The sequence below is a fragment of the Erinaceus europaeus genome, chromosome 15 (genome assembly GCF_950295315.1).
Source record: "Erinaceus europaeus chromosome 15, mEriEur2.1, whole genome shotgun sequence".
In the NCBI taxonomy this organism is placed as follows: domain Eukaryota; kingdom Metazoa; phylum Chordata; class Mammalia; order Eulipotyphla; family Erinaceidae; genus Erinaceus; species Erinaceus europaeus.
This window is the reverse complement of record NC_080176.1, coordinates 19,958,394-19,972,771: the sequence shown is the minus strand read 5'-3', so window position 1 is coordinate 19,972,771 and position 14,378 is coordinate 19,958,394. Positions and strand designations below refer to the sequence as shown.

Sequence of the window (14,378 nt, the reverse complement as noted above, 5' to 3'; positions counted from 1 at the left end):
GCCTGCCCCCGGATTAAATGGTGACTTGAGGACAAGGCCTGCAGCTTGTCTATTTCTTCCTTGCTCTCTTCCTTTTCTTTTCTTAAATGATAGAGATATTGAAAAGGAAAGGAGAGAGACACCTGCAGCACTGCTCCACCGCTCACGAAGCTCCCTCCACCGCAGGAGGAGAGTGGGGGCTTGAACCCGCGTCCTCACACGGTTCCCCCTCCCGCCGGGGACCACTTACCGTGGCGAGCACAGCGCTGAAACCCTCCTGCGACATCTCGTGGCGGAAGGTGGTGGCCTGGGTCACCTGGGTGCCTGCAGGGACACGGGGCGCTGGGGCTCAGGGCAGCGGGGACCCGGGAAGCGGGGGGCGTCCCTGGCAGGCCCGGACCCCCGCCGCGGTTTACCCTCCACCGTGAAGATGCGCTCGTGCAGCAGCTTCTGGACGCTGCCCAGGGCGGTGAAGTTGTCCACCTTGAACACGTGGTCTCCTTCGGGCGGAGAGCCGATGGCGCTCAGCTCCCGCTGGGCCGCCGCCTTCAGGAAGTCCTCCCCGACCTGCGGCAGCGGGGGTCGGATCAGGGGGGGGGGGGGCTGGGCGGGCGGCAGGGCGGGGGTCGCGGGGGAGGGGCCGCACCCCAATGGCGTAGCGGGTGATGCCCTCTCGCTCGGCCTCAGGGATGACGTCACTGTACTCCAGGGAGTCCTTGTACTTCTGTCCGTCCGTGATCACCACCAGGATCTTCCTGGCGCTCTGGCGGGCGCCGCTGTCTCGGTGGAAGAGTTGCCGCCTGCGGGGACAGAAGGGGGGGCTGGGGAGAGGAAGCATGGCAGCCCCTAGAGCAACTGGAGAGACTGGGGGCCCTGGCAGCCCCCGCAACACACGCGCGCACACACGCACACGCTCTTGGGAGGCACTTTAAGGATGCAATGAGACATTTCCTGAAAGTCATAACGGACAGTGATTAGTTAAGATCAATCATAAGAGTATTTATATTACTATTTCAGTTATTATTTATTGGACGGAGACAGAGAAGATGAGAGGGGAGGGGGAGATAGAAGAAGACAGACAGACAGACACCTGCAGCCCTGCTTCTCTGCTCTGTTTTATTTTCTTCTTTGCCACCAGGGTTACCGCTGGGGCTCTATGCCAGCATGACAATTCTGTCTTTCCCTCCGGCCATTTTTCACCTTCCACTCTCTTTCTCTCTTTCTTATTTGATAGGACAGAGAGAAATTGAGAGTAAAAGGAGATGGATATAGAGAGAGACCTGTAGACCTGTTTCGTTGCTTGTGAAAATTCTCCCCTGCAGGTGGGGACTAGGCGCTTGAACCCAGGTCCTCGTGCATGGTGACGTGTTTGCTTAACCAGGTGTACCATTATCTGGCCCCATAATAACCTTTTTTAAAAAATTTTTTAAAAATATTTATTTTATTTATTTATTCCCTTTTGTTGCCCTTGTTTTATTGCTGTAGTTATTATTGATGTCGTCGTTGTTGGATAGGACAGAGAGAAATGGAGAGAGGAGGGGAAGACAGAGAGGAGGAGAGAAAGACAGACACCTGCAGACCTGCTTCACCGCCTGTGAAGCGACTCCCCTGCAGATGGGGAGCCGGGGTTTGAACCGGGAGCCTTATGCCGGTCCTTGTGCTTTGCACCACATGCGCTTAACCCACTGCGCTACCACCCGACTCCCAATAATAACCTTTTTTGAAAAGTTTTTTTAAGTGTTATTGTAATTTTTTGAAAAAAATTTTCAATAAAACACCTTAAGGAAAAAGAAAAAGAGAGAAAGGAGAGAGAGGAAGGGAGGAAAAGAAAGAAAGAAAGAAAGAAAGAAAGAAAGAAAGAAAGAAAGAAAGGAGAGGGAAGGAGGGAAACCCAGCTCCCCAGGGGAAGGTGCAGTGGGTAAAGCACTGAACTCTGAATCATGAGTTAGATCCCCAGCATTGCATGTGCCAGTGATGCTCTAGTCGCCCTACCTCTCTGTCTCTCACTAATACATCAGAAAGACGCCCCCTCCCAGTGGGTGGTAGAGTCTGAGTGAAGTACAGAGATCTCATCTGCATGCTGGGTGATGGGGGTGGGGGCTCAGAGACCTCACCAGACCCCCCCACCAGGGTGGCAGGGGAGTGGGGGGCTTGCAAGGTCTCTGAGTGGGGGGCAGGGGAGTAGGGGGCAGGGGAATGGCCCCAGTGCTGCTTGACTTTCAGCTCAAGAGTCTGTCTCTTTCCTCCCTCAGCCAGTCCCCGGGCAGCTAGGAAGTGGAGGAATGTCCGCCGGCTCCTGCTGCTGTCCTGGTTCGCATCCCCCCTATGGTGGCAGCGCAGGAGCCCCCCAACCCAGTCAGTCTCTCTACAGCAGCACCCCCAGTGCAGCCCCCCCCCCCCCATGTGCAGGAACTCAGAGTCCTGCCCACATAAACCAACCACATCCTTTCCTGTTGTAGCTCTGACATCTAAGTCATTGGCTGTGTGGCCCGTGGAGTACCGAGGGCTGGGTAGCAAACACCCCATTAAGGCAAAGAGGGTGGGGGGAGTGGGGAGCAGGGTGCTCCTTCCCACACTTCTAGTGTGAAAACACTCTGCGTATTATCTCATCTAAGTTTTGCATATGAACAGATTCAAGGACACCCAGGTAACAAGGGGGTTCAGGATGTGAACCCCGGTGGGGTTCTGTCTGTTCACATCCTTTGAAAGTTCGGCAGAAGGGAGCATACAGTGGGAGGAGCATTCTAGGGAGGACTCTGCCTACAGTGCTCACACCTGCTCTCAGATTAGCTGTCTGGGGCTTCCCCAGCCTGTTGGGGGGGGGAGGGTTCAGGGTGCGTAGGGCAGGGGGAGGGGCACTTACACCACTGTCAGGATGCCTGTGGCAGTGTATGTCAGGCCCCTGAGCTGGACGATGGGCTCCACCAGTTTCTGGGGGTTCGGGCTACTCCGGAACTGAGTGAAGGTGAAGTGGGTCTTCATTAAGTTCGAGTACTGCATCAGTGCGAACTGCAAAGGCAGTGGGAAACACCAGAAAGAACATAAAGAAGAACCACTACAGCTCAACAAAAAGAAAAGGGACAACCCAATTAAAAAGGGGCAGAAGATATGAGTACACAGTTTTCTGAAGAAGAGACGCAGATGGCCCACAGACATATGTGGAAATGTTCTAATTTGCTCAGCATCAGAGAAGTGAAGATTAAAACCACACTGAGACTCCATCTCACACCTGTGAGAATGGGCTTCATCACTAAAAACAAGGGGAGATAAGTGCTGGGGAGGATGTGGAGAGAGAGGAACTCGACTCCACTGCTGGTGGGAATGTAAACTGGTACAACCACTGTGGAGAACAGCACGGAGGCTCCTTCAACAAATACAAATGGAGATGCCATAGGACCCAGTAATTCCACCACTAGGCATATACTCCAAAGGTATAATAACATAGATCCAAAAGGTATAATAACACTGTGGTCCAGGAGGTGGCACAGTGGATAAAGGTTGGACTCTTGACCATGAGGTCCTGAGTTCGATCCCCAGCAGCACATGTACCAGAATCTGGTTCTTTCTCTCCTCCTACCTTTCTAATAAGTAAATAAATAATCTTTAAAAAATAATTAAAATATATAATAACACCCATATTTATAGTGGCTTTATTCACAAGAGCAAAAATCTGGAAACAACCAAAATGCCCTTCGACGGATGACTGGATAAAAAAGTGATGGGACTGGGGCTGGGTGATGGCGCACCTATTTGAGCGCACATGTTACAGTGCATAAGGACCCGGGTTCAAGGCCCCAGTCTCCACCTGCAAGGGGAAAGCTTTGCAAGTGGTAAAGCAGGGATGCAGGTGTCTCTCTGTCTCTCTCCCTTCCTATCACCCCCTTCCCTATCAATTTTTGGTTGTCTCTATCCAATAAATAAATAAAGATAATGAAAAAAAAATTCCTTAAAAAAAAAAAAGGGAAAAGAAAGTGATGGGACATCTACTCAACAGAGTATTATGCAGCAATCAAAAGGGATGATATTGTGTCCTTTGAGATAAATTGGCTGGAACTGGAGAAGATGATGCTCATTGAAGCAAGTAAGGAGGCAGAGGACAACTACAGAAGGGTTTCTCTCCTATACAGAATATAGAGAATTTGATATATAAATTTGAAAAAAAAAATAGCAAACCAAAATATCAGCCTACTGCTTGAACCCTTTTGGAACTATTTTCTTTTCTTTTCTCTTCTTTTTCTTTTTCTTTCTTTCTTTCTTCCTTCCTTTCTTTCTTTCTTTCTTTCTTTCTTTCTTTCTTTTTTTACCAGAGCACTGCTCAGCTCTGCCTTATGATAGAGCAGGGGATTGAACCTGGGACCTTTGGTGCCTCAGGCCTGAAAGGCTTTTTGCACAAACACTATGCTATCTCCCCAGCCCTGAAGAGATTTTCTAATGAGCTTGCATTTCAGGAGTAATTTTGGATTCACCAACCATTTTCCATGTGCCTTTGAGGTCCAAGTGAAGCCCAGAAAAATAAATAAATAGATAAATATAAAATATACACACATAGGAAGTTGGGCAGTAGCACAGCAGGTTAAAAGCAGGTGGCCAAAAGCACAAGGATCAACATAAAGATTCAGGTTGGAGCCCCCAGCTCCCCACCAGCAGGGGAGTCGCTTTACAGGCAGTGAAGCAGGTCTGTAGGTGTGTGTTTTTCTCTCCCTCTCTCTGTCTTCCCCTCCTCTCTCCATTTCTCTCTGTCCTATCCAACAATGACGACATCAACAACAACAATAATAATTACAATAATGAAACAACAAGGGCAACAAAAAGGAATAAATAAATATTTTTAAAAAATTTTTAAAAATACATACACATATATGGAGAGAGAGAGAGAGAGAGACCCCCCAATTCAAAAACTGGAAAACCAAAATCAAATAACGCTGGGTCAGGCTGTGGTGCACCATGTTCAAAGACCTGGGTTCAAGCCCCCAATTCCCACCTGCAGGGGAGAAGCTTCATGGGTGGAGCAGTGCTGCAGGAGTCTCTCCTTTCTGTCTCCCTCTCTTCCATTCTATCTTTCTCTGTCTCATCTTCTATCAGAAAGAAAAATGGTGTGTGTGGGGGTTAAAAACGGCCGCTGGAGTGGTAGAGTCATTGTGCCGTCACACATAATGGGAATTGAACCTGGGACTTTAGAACCTCAGGCATGAAAGTCTTTTTGCAGAACCATTATGCTATCTCCTCTACCCTCAATGCTTTTTACAGAATGATTTATTTACTAGTGAGAGAGAGAGAGAATACCAGAGTATTCTGGCACATGTGATGCCAGGGATTGAACTCAGGACCTCATGCTTTTCAATTCAAGGCTGTAACCACTGGGTCATCTCCTGGGCCTCCCTTTCAGTGTTTTTACACAGCAAGGACACATTTTTTTCTGGTGGCATGTGGGGTGCCCTGTAGATTCTCCTTGGGCCTTGCCTTGCCCTGGGACCACCCAATGACCCTTCACTCTAGTCTCACTGTATCACAGGCCCCCCCCAAACCACCACCACCAACACCATCACTGCCCCCCACAGGACTCCTACTCCCCCAGAAGCAATACCCCTACCCATCCACCCAGGTTCTGGGGCCCAGTGCCACCTGGGTGTGGGTGCCCTGGAACTTGACCATCATGGCTCTGACAAAGGCCTTCATCTGCTCAAAGTCTTCAGCGCTGATGCTGCCGGAGCCGTCAATCAGGAAGGCAATATCCACCTCCTGGCTGGGGCACTCTGGGGGGAGAATGTGGGGGTGCACACTTACTGTCATCTCCAGGCTGGGTCCCTCCCTACTCTGCAGCCAGAGGGCCACTGGTCACCCCTGGGCATGCATGGCAGAGACCCAGGTCTATGGTTCCCCTCTGCCAGCCAGGCTTGGATGTGGGGAGGTGGGAGAAGCTACTTGTCCCTTCACTCAACACAACCGTCATCTTCAGGGCTTCAACATTCAGGGAGGATTTTTTCAGAGAGAGAGATAAAGACAGACAGAGACAAGAGGCAGGGAGAGAGACACCACACCAAAACACCAAAACGCCCTTCAGTGAAGTGGGGGCTGGGCCAGGCTTGGACCCGGGCAGAGCAAAACAGCACACTATTCAAGGGAGCTCTTTCGCTATCTTGTCAGTCCTTTTAGTCTTCTTTCTTTCTTTTGAAATTATGTTTTATTACCTTTATTTATTTATTGGATAGAGACAGCCAGAAATCGAGAGTGAAGGGGGAAATAGGGAGGAAGAGGGACAAAGAGACAGCTGTAGCCCTGCTTCACCACTTGCAAAGCTTTCCCCCTGCAGACGGGGACCGGGGGCTTGAACCCAGGTCCCTGCACATTGTATCACATAGGCTCGACCAGATGTGCCATCACCTAGCTCCTCACACCTTCTTTCTTAGTAGAAATAAGTATAGGGAGAGAGGTGCTTAGGTCTGGAGATGCATGGATGTTATTCTGCGTCCTCTCTCCCCACATCTTCTCCTCCCTTCCTTCCTCCCTTCCTTCCTTCCTCCCTCCCTCCCTTCCTTCCTTCCTTCCTTCCTTCCTTCCTTCCTTCCTTCCTTCCTTCCTTTCTTCTTTCTGCCTCCAGGGTTATTGCTGAGGCTGAGTGCCAGCACTATGAATCTACCACTTCTGGTGGTCATTTTTCTACTCCCCCCCCCTATTTTATTGGATAGGACAAAGAGATTGAGAGGGGAGGAGTGGAGAGAAAGAGATACCTGCTCATGACACATCCCCCCTACAGGTGGGGAGTGGGGGCTTGAACCCTGGTCCTTGCATGTGGTAACATGTGTTCTCAATAAAGTGTACCACCACCGCTCCTCCACACTTTCTTTTTATTTAATTATCTTTATTTATTTGATAGAGACATCCAGAAATTAAGAGGAGGGGGAGACAGAGAGGAAGAGAGACAAAGAGACACCTGCAACCCTGCTTCACCATTTGTGAAGCTTTCCCCCTGCAGGTGGGGACTGGGGGTTTGAACCTGGTTCCTTGGGCATTGTAACATGTGCACACACCTGGCCCCCACACTTTCTTTCTTCTTTTTTTTTAATGTTTATATATTATTCATGAGAGATTGAGATCCAGAGCATCGATGCTGGGGATTGAACTCAGGACCTCACGATTGCAAGTCCAGTGCTTTATCCGCGGCACCATGTCCCCTGTTGCTTAATACATATTTATCATCATCATCATCATCATCATCATCATCATCATCATCATCATTTCTTTTGGGCAGAGACAGAAAAGGAGAGAGGCAGAGGGAGAGAGTGAGACCAGAGTACCAAGACTTCCTTTAATGTGGTCCAGGTGGGCAGGTTTGAACCTGAGTCACACACGGGGCAAAGCAGCGCACTATCCAAGGGAGCTATTCTGCCAGCCCAGTCAACAGACCCTTAGCACAGGTTACAGGGAACTCAGGAGCAGAGGGGCAGCAAGTCAGCAAAGTGGGCCCCAGCGCGGTTCAGGGGCCTGAGCGCCAGCTCGCACCCAGCTCGGCCTTCTGCTGGAGGCGTGTGCCCTGAGCAGCTGTGCCGTGAGCAGCTGGAATCCCTGGGCCACATTCCCCATCGTCAGGGGTATTGGGGAAGTAACAGTACCTGCCACATGGGCACCTGGGATGAGTGTAAGGATAAAAGGAGTGGTCCGGGAGGCAGCACAGCGGATAAAACACTGGACACTAAGGTACTGAGTTCAATCCCCGGCAGCACATGTATCAGATTGATGCCTGGTTCTTTTTCTTCTCCTATCTTTCTCATGAATAAATATATAAATTCTAAAAAACAAAAGGGTAAAGGAAACAAACCATGGGTGGCCCAGGAAGGGGCACAGTGGGTAAGCATGAGGCCCCCACCCCCCCTACTTGAGCAGCCTGGTGTCCAGCACAGACCACCCCCCCCACCCCCCACCCCCTTGGGCTGACAAGAAGCAGAGGCTGGCTTTCCTGCCTCCTGCTGCCTGGGCTGTTGGGAGGCCCAGCCCAGCCACTGCTGCCAGGAAGCCCTCCATGCTCTGGCACCTCACCTTTCACCCTCACAGCTGTGTAGTAGGGGGTTCCTGCCCCCACATCTGCATTTGCAGCCCCCCTTCTCAGCTGAACCACAAAACCATTGCCACATCCTCACTGGGGTCATGCCCTGGCAGACCCCCTCACTCCACCGCTTCTGCTTCCTGATCCTTCTCTCTCTCTCTCTCTCTCTCTCTCTCTCTTCTTTCATACTTTTTCTTTCTCTTCTTTTGCTCCTTTCCTTTTTTTCTCTTTTGCCACCAGGGTTATCACTGGAGCTCGGTGCCTGCATGACTCCACTGTACCCAATGGCCCTTCCTCTCCTCTCTCTCCTTTCATAGAGACAGGGAGACATAGACAGGGAGAGAGGTGCAAAGAGGAAAAGAGAGAAAGGAGAGAGACACCTGCAGCCCTGTTCACTGCTCCTGAAGCTTCCCTCCCTGCAGGTGGCAGCCTCTGAAAGGCCAAGAATATAGTCCCTGCACATGCAGCTACTGTAAGACCCTCAGCCACCCCCACTGGCACAGGGGGTGGGGTCCCCCTGCACCCCCAGAACCTGTACCCCTCTGTCCTGAGCTGCCCCTGCCAGGGTCCCAGCCCCTCTTGGCCTCACCCAGGAAGCCACCATGGAGATAAGGGATAGGTCACGCAGGCCTGATGCCCTGCCTTCTCCTCAGGGCCCACGCGAGGCTCCCCCCGGAACCGGCGCCAGGGCTATCTATTCACGGTGGGTGTCTCCCAGTGGCTGTTTTTTCTTTCCTTTCTTTTATTTGATAGGACAGAGAGAAATTGAGAGGGGACAGGGGAGGTAAAGAGGGAGAGAGACAGACATCTGCAGCCCTGCTTCACTGCTCATGAAGCTTCTCCCCTGCAGGTGGTGTCCCGGGGCTTGAACCCAGGTCCTTGTTTATGGGATGTGTGCCACCCCGTTTGGAGAACCTACCAGATGGGGCCACAGGGAACATCTGGAGGAGCTGCAGGTTGGGGCCCAGCAGCAGGCAGGAGCCTTCCAGGTGCACATTCTCCCCACACGTCTTGTGCATAGTGGGGCCGCAGGCCTGGAGAAAGTGGCCTGTGTGGGCGTGGGGTCCCCAGGTCACCCCCTTCCCTGCTCCCCCACCATGGCCTCCTCTGGCTCCTGGGATTCTGCCCTTTGCCCTCCCGCCACCAGGGAAAGCTCACCAGCAGTCGGGAGTGGTTGGTGGAGGCTGCCAAGGACAAGCCAAGGGACGCATTCACGGCCTCTGGGGACACTGAGGGGACAAGCATGGCCTGATCACACTCATCAGTCAGTGTCACTGGAGGAAGACTCCAGGCAGGGGCACCAGGTGTGAGGGGGCCAAGAGCCTGGGTCCCAGGCAGGGTCACTCACCGAGCAGCGAGAGGGGCTGGCAGCGGCCCGTGGTCACTGCACAGGAGTACAGCCTCCCTGTCTGGTTGGCTGCTACCACCTCCAGGGGGGCCCCCACGATGATTCTGGAAACAGAGAGTAGAGCCACAGCACTCAGTCACAGGGGAGAGGGGGTGAAGCAGAGGGCACTTTGGGTGAGGAAATGCCACTAGGGGTTGAGGAAGTGCCACCCAAGGGGGCAAGGAAGTACCGCTTCTTGGCCAGGGACTCTCTTGACATTTTGCCCCTTTCGAGACTGTTCTAAGGGCAGGACCCCAGCTGAACCCACATATGTCAACAGGTTGCTGGGCCTGTGTGTGTATGTACATAAACACACACTTATTTCATACAGAGATGCATGTGTGTTTATGTACACAGAGGACTGTTCATCATTCTAACAAAAACAGCACCAGCTTGGGTAAAAGCTTCTGGGGTGCCATCATTCAGTTCACCCAAGAAGCAGATCACCTCTGGTTAAGTGGGTCAATTTCCTGAACTCTAGCTTGCAGAACAAACAGATTAGTTAGTCAGACAACATATCTCGTCTATTTTTTTTTGAAGCGCTATCTTTTACATTTTTTTATTAGTGACTTATCAGTGTTTTACACCATTAGAAGATTCCAGGGATATGATTGTTGCACGCACATGGCGTGTTGTAAGTCACCAACCTCTCCACCCAAGATCTGAGCAGTTTTCTTCCCCATAACCATCATAGTTTTCACACAGTTAGCTGAGCAACTGAAATGTCCTGTTGACATTTTAAATGGGGCAATTTCAAACGATGGCCGGGGGATGGATAGCATAGTGATTACGCAAAGAGACTCAGGCCTGAGGCTCCAAAGTCTCAGGTTCAATCCCTGTACCACCATAGTGCTCTGGCAAAATAATAATAATAATAATAATAATAATACAACTGTATCAGAACTAGATCTATTTCTGTAGTGATAATAATAATAATAATAATAATAATAATAAACTGGTTTATTTGCAAGACTCATTGGGATAAAAAAGAACTCCTTAAGAGGAGAGATTTTTTTTTTAATCTTAGAAAATAATTACCAACAGCCTACCCACTCAGAGGATCAGAGAAGACTTGACTATTTTAATTAATGAAACAAGCATGGTTTAGTTAAATGCACACTTTTTGAGTTACTTTTTTAAAATTTTTATTTATTTAATTTTATTTATTTATTTTTAATTTATTTTCCCTTTTGTTGCCCTTGTTGTTATTATTGTCGTCGTCGTTAGATATGACAGAGAGAAATGGCGAGAGGAGGGGAAGACAGAGAGAGGGAGAGAAAGATAGACACCTGCAGACCTGCTTCACAGCCTGTGAAGCGACTCCCCTGCAGGTGGGGAGCCGGGGGCTGGAACCTGGATCCTTATGCTGGTCCCTGTGCTTCATGCCATGTGTGCTTACCCGCTGTGCTACCGCCCGACTCCCTTTTGAGTTACTTTTTAAATTTTTTTTAATATTTTATTTTATTTATTCCCTTTTGTTGTCCTTGTTGTTTTATTGTTGTAGTTATTATTGTTGTTGTCGTCATTGTTGGATAGGACAGAGAGAAATGGAGAGAGGAGGGGAAGACAGAGATGGGGAGAGAAAGACAGACACCTGCAGACCTGCTTCACCGCCTGTGAAGCGACTCCCCTGCAGGTGGGGAGCCGGAGTTCGAACCGGGATCCTTATGCCGGTCCTTGTGCTTTGCGCCACCTGCGCTTAACCCGCTGCGCTACCGCCCAACTCCCGGCTTTTAAAATTTTTTTAAAGAATCTTTTTATTTACTTATTACTGGCTGAGAGAAACTAAAAAGGGAGAGCGGATAGTGATAGGGAGAGAGACAGAAAGATACCTGCAGCCCTGCTTCACCACTTTTACAACTTTCCCCCTACAGGTGGGAATCAGGGGCTCGAACCTGGTTCTTTGCACACTGTAATGTGTGTGCAATTAACCAGGTGTGCCACTGCCTGGCCCCCCATTTTTGGAGCTTCTTTAAAAAGCCACCCATTTCTGGAGACTGGAAATCCCTGAGTGTCTAAGATTGCTAAGATCTTAAGCAGATGAGGTGAGATCTAGCAGTTTGGGATCTGAAGACATAATCCTTTCATCTGCCCATCTGTGACTCAGACACAATCTTTTCAGTATCTGGGGTGTAGTATAGCAAAAAGCAGGTACAGTGATAAGTCCTTGGCGATCAAAATATCATCCAATATTGATTACTTCTTTTATTGTAAAGACTAGTGAGCAGTGATCAATCAGTAGCTCTATGTTCATCTCTCTCTCCCTCCCACCTCTCTCTCTCTATCTCTCTCTTTCCCCACTAGGGTTACTGCTGGGGCTTGGTGGCTACACCATTTTCTGGCAGCCAGTTGTTTTTAGAGGTTGAGAAACAGAGGGAGAGAAAAAAGACACATCGAGGAGAAATACCTGCAGCACTGCTCCATTGACTGTGAAGCTTCCCCCTCTTGTAGGTGGAGGCCCGAGACTTGAACCAGGCAGGGGCCTCACACATGGTAACATGCACACTACCAGGTGAGCCACCACCCAGGCCCTTCTATTAATTTTTTAAGAATTAGGGCTTGGGGGTTGGGCGGTAGCGCAGCGGTTAAGAGCATGTGGCGCAAAGTGCAAGGACCAGCGTAAGAACCCAGGTTGGAGCCCCTGGCTCCCCACCTGCAGGGGAGTCTCATCACAGGCGGTGAAGCAGGTCTGCAAGTGTCTGTCTTTCTCTCCCCGTCTCTGTCTTCCCCTCCTCTCTCCATTTCTTTCTGTCCTATCCAACAACGAACAACATCATTAACAACAATAATAACCACAACAAGGCTACAACAACAGGGTAACAAAAGGGGGGGAAGTGGCCTCCAGGAGCAGAGGATTCATGGTGCAGGCACTGAGCCCAGCAATAACCCCAGAGGCAAAAACAAAAGAACGAGGGCTTGAGCAAAAACTTGATGGCGATGGAAGTGAGGCAGTGACTGTTTTTGGATTTGCTGAATGTTAGGTGACAGGGAGGGGATGGCAGGAGGCTCAGGAAGATTAAGGGGAAATGGAGCCGGAAGTGGCCTCCATCTTGATCCAGATGGTGGTTAGTACCTGGGTATGCACGTGCGAGCAGCTCATTGCATTGGGCCTCTTGGATGTGTGCACGTCAATCTCTGTGTTATGTTTCAAAACAAAGGGGAACCATCTCCAGCACCTAGGGCTTGTTTCCATGTCCTCAGCCTGGCAGCTGGGGTAGCACTTGGCGACCTCTCCACACTCTTTCCCAGGCAACTGCCCCTCCCTGGGCCCTCAGGCTCATCACCATCACCTCCATAGCGTCTTCTGAGAATCCCTCCTGTGCCCCCCAGACCTTAGTTACACTCTTATCACCTTGTGACCTCAGCTCCTTGAAGCCCAGTCTCTGGGATCTAAAGACACTGCAGTCGCTCAAGTTGAAGGACATTCTTGGGGCCAGTGCAGGCCAACACAGGACTGGGTGAACTGTGCACAGCTCGCTTCAGAAACGGAGGTAAGCATTTGAGGGTGTGGGCAGGAAGCTGCGGACCCTTCCCCAGGAAGTGGTGGAATGCTAGGGCACCGGTGAGCCAATGCCCCAGCCCACAGTGCCCACGGTTGACCCTTCAGCCCTTATGTACAAAACAGAAGAGTAGGGGCCAGGTGGTAGCTCATCAAGTAGCGTGCACATGGCATCAAGAACTGGGGTTCCAGCCCCCAGTCTCCACCTGCAGGGGGAGGCTTCATGAGCAGTGAAGCAGTGCTATAGGTGTCTTTCTCTTTCTCCACCTTTATTTCCCACTCTCATTTTCTCTGTCTATATCAAAAAAAAAAAAAAAAAAAAAAGGAAGGAAGGAAGGAAGGAAGGAAGAAAAGAAATAGAAGGAAAAGGAAAGAAGGAAACAGGGAAAAGGGGGAAAAAATGGCCACTGAATTCATCATGCAGACACCGGGCCCCATTGACAACCCTGGTGGTAACAATAAAGAAAAGGAAAGGAAAGCAGAGAGAGAGAAATGGCTAGTGATAACCCTGGTGGTAAAACAACACATAAATTAAATAAGCAGAAAAAAAATAACACAAAAGCAAAAATTAGTCATTTCAAGAAGGAAACTGTTAGGTATTATCCCAAGCACAGGCTCTCTGAGCCCGGGTCCTGGGAGGCCCCAAGGACTATACACTGTGATACCAGCTCTCCCCTCAGAGCTGCTGGCTCCTTGTGGGACAGGAAACAACTAGATGCAGTTAGATGCACCTTGGAGGGGAAGGCTTGGGTGGGCAACTCTGGGGCCTGTCCTGTGATGGGAGGGAGGTTCCTTACCTGGATTTGCCAAACTGGACCACGCTTTGCCCAAAGCCAGCTCCATCCTCCTGGAAGACCACAGGTGCCTCCACATCCAGGTTGAAGCCACGACAGAAAGCCAGGACTGAGGTACAAGTGGGGGTGCAGGAGGGGGTGTCAGTATCATCACTTGTCCTCTGGAACCATGACTTCCTGGAATCTTGACACCCCACCACCATCACTGCCAACCTCCCCTTTGAGATCTAATTCTTTAGTTTTGATTTGCTCTCCCTTCTTTAGTTTTGATTTGCTGTTTCTCTGCCTCTAAAAGCCAGAACAAACAAAACCAAAATATCTCTCATGTCTGAAGCTCCAATATCCCAGGTTCAATCCCCAGCACCACCATGAGCCAGAGCCGAGCAGTGTGCAGTACTTTGGTCTTTCTATATTTCTCTCATTAAAATAAAATATTTAAAAAATAATTAAGCTGTCATGCAAAGGCCAAGGATCTCTCTGGCCCCAACAGGACACCTAGGAGGAGGCCCATGGCCTTAAACTAGAGCAGCCACAGCCTGCAATGTACCATCAGAAGTGTCCCTTGGGAGTCAGGCGGTAGCGCAGCAGGTTAAGCACATGTGGCGCAAAGCATTAATGGACTAGCATAAGGATCCTGGTTCGAGCCCCTGGCTTCCCACCTGCAGGAGAGTCGCTTCA

The 14,378-nt window shown here is 50.2% G+C and overlaps 1 protein-coding gene across 2 annotated transcripts in view; it reads right to left on the bottom strand.

Moving 5' to 3' along the window:
• The window catches only part of LOC103119753 (integrin alpha-D), a 38,153-nt gene that overhangs the window by 20,265 nt on the left and 3,510 nt on the right, over positions 1 to 14,378 (bottom strand). For both annotated transcript variants that reach the window (XM_060173109.1, XM_007530076.2), the window contains exons 2-10: positions 13,704 to 13,809; positions 9,369 to 9,472; positions 9,179 to 9,249; positions 8,940 to 9,054; positions 5,602 to 5,732; positions 2,843 to 2,988; positions 626 to 779; positions 396 to 546; positions 230 to 303 (exon numbers count right to left, since the gene is read on the bottom strand). In XM_060173109.1, the coding sequence (XP_060029092.1) occupies positions 230 to 303; positions 396 to 546; positions 626 to 779; positions 2,843 to 2,988; positions 5,602 to 5,732; positions 8,940 to 9,054; positions 9,179 to 9,249; positions 9,369 to 9,472; positions 13,704 to 13,809 (1,052 nt within the window). The remainder of the gene's footprint in view (positions 1 to 229; positions 304 to 395; positions 547 to 625; positions 780 to 2,842; positions 2,989 to 5,601; positions 5,733 to 8,939; positions 9,055 to 9,178; positions 9,250 to 9,368; positions 9,473 to 13,703; positions 13,810 to 14,378) is intronic.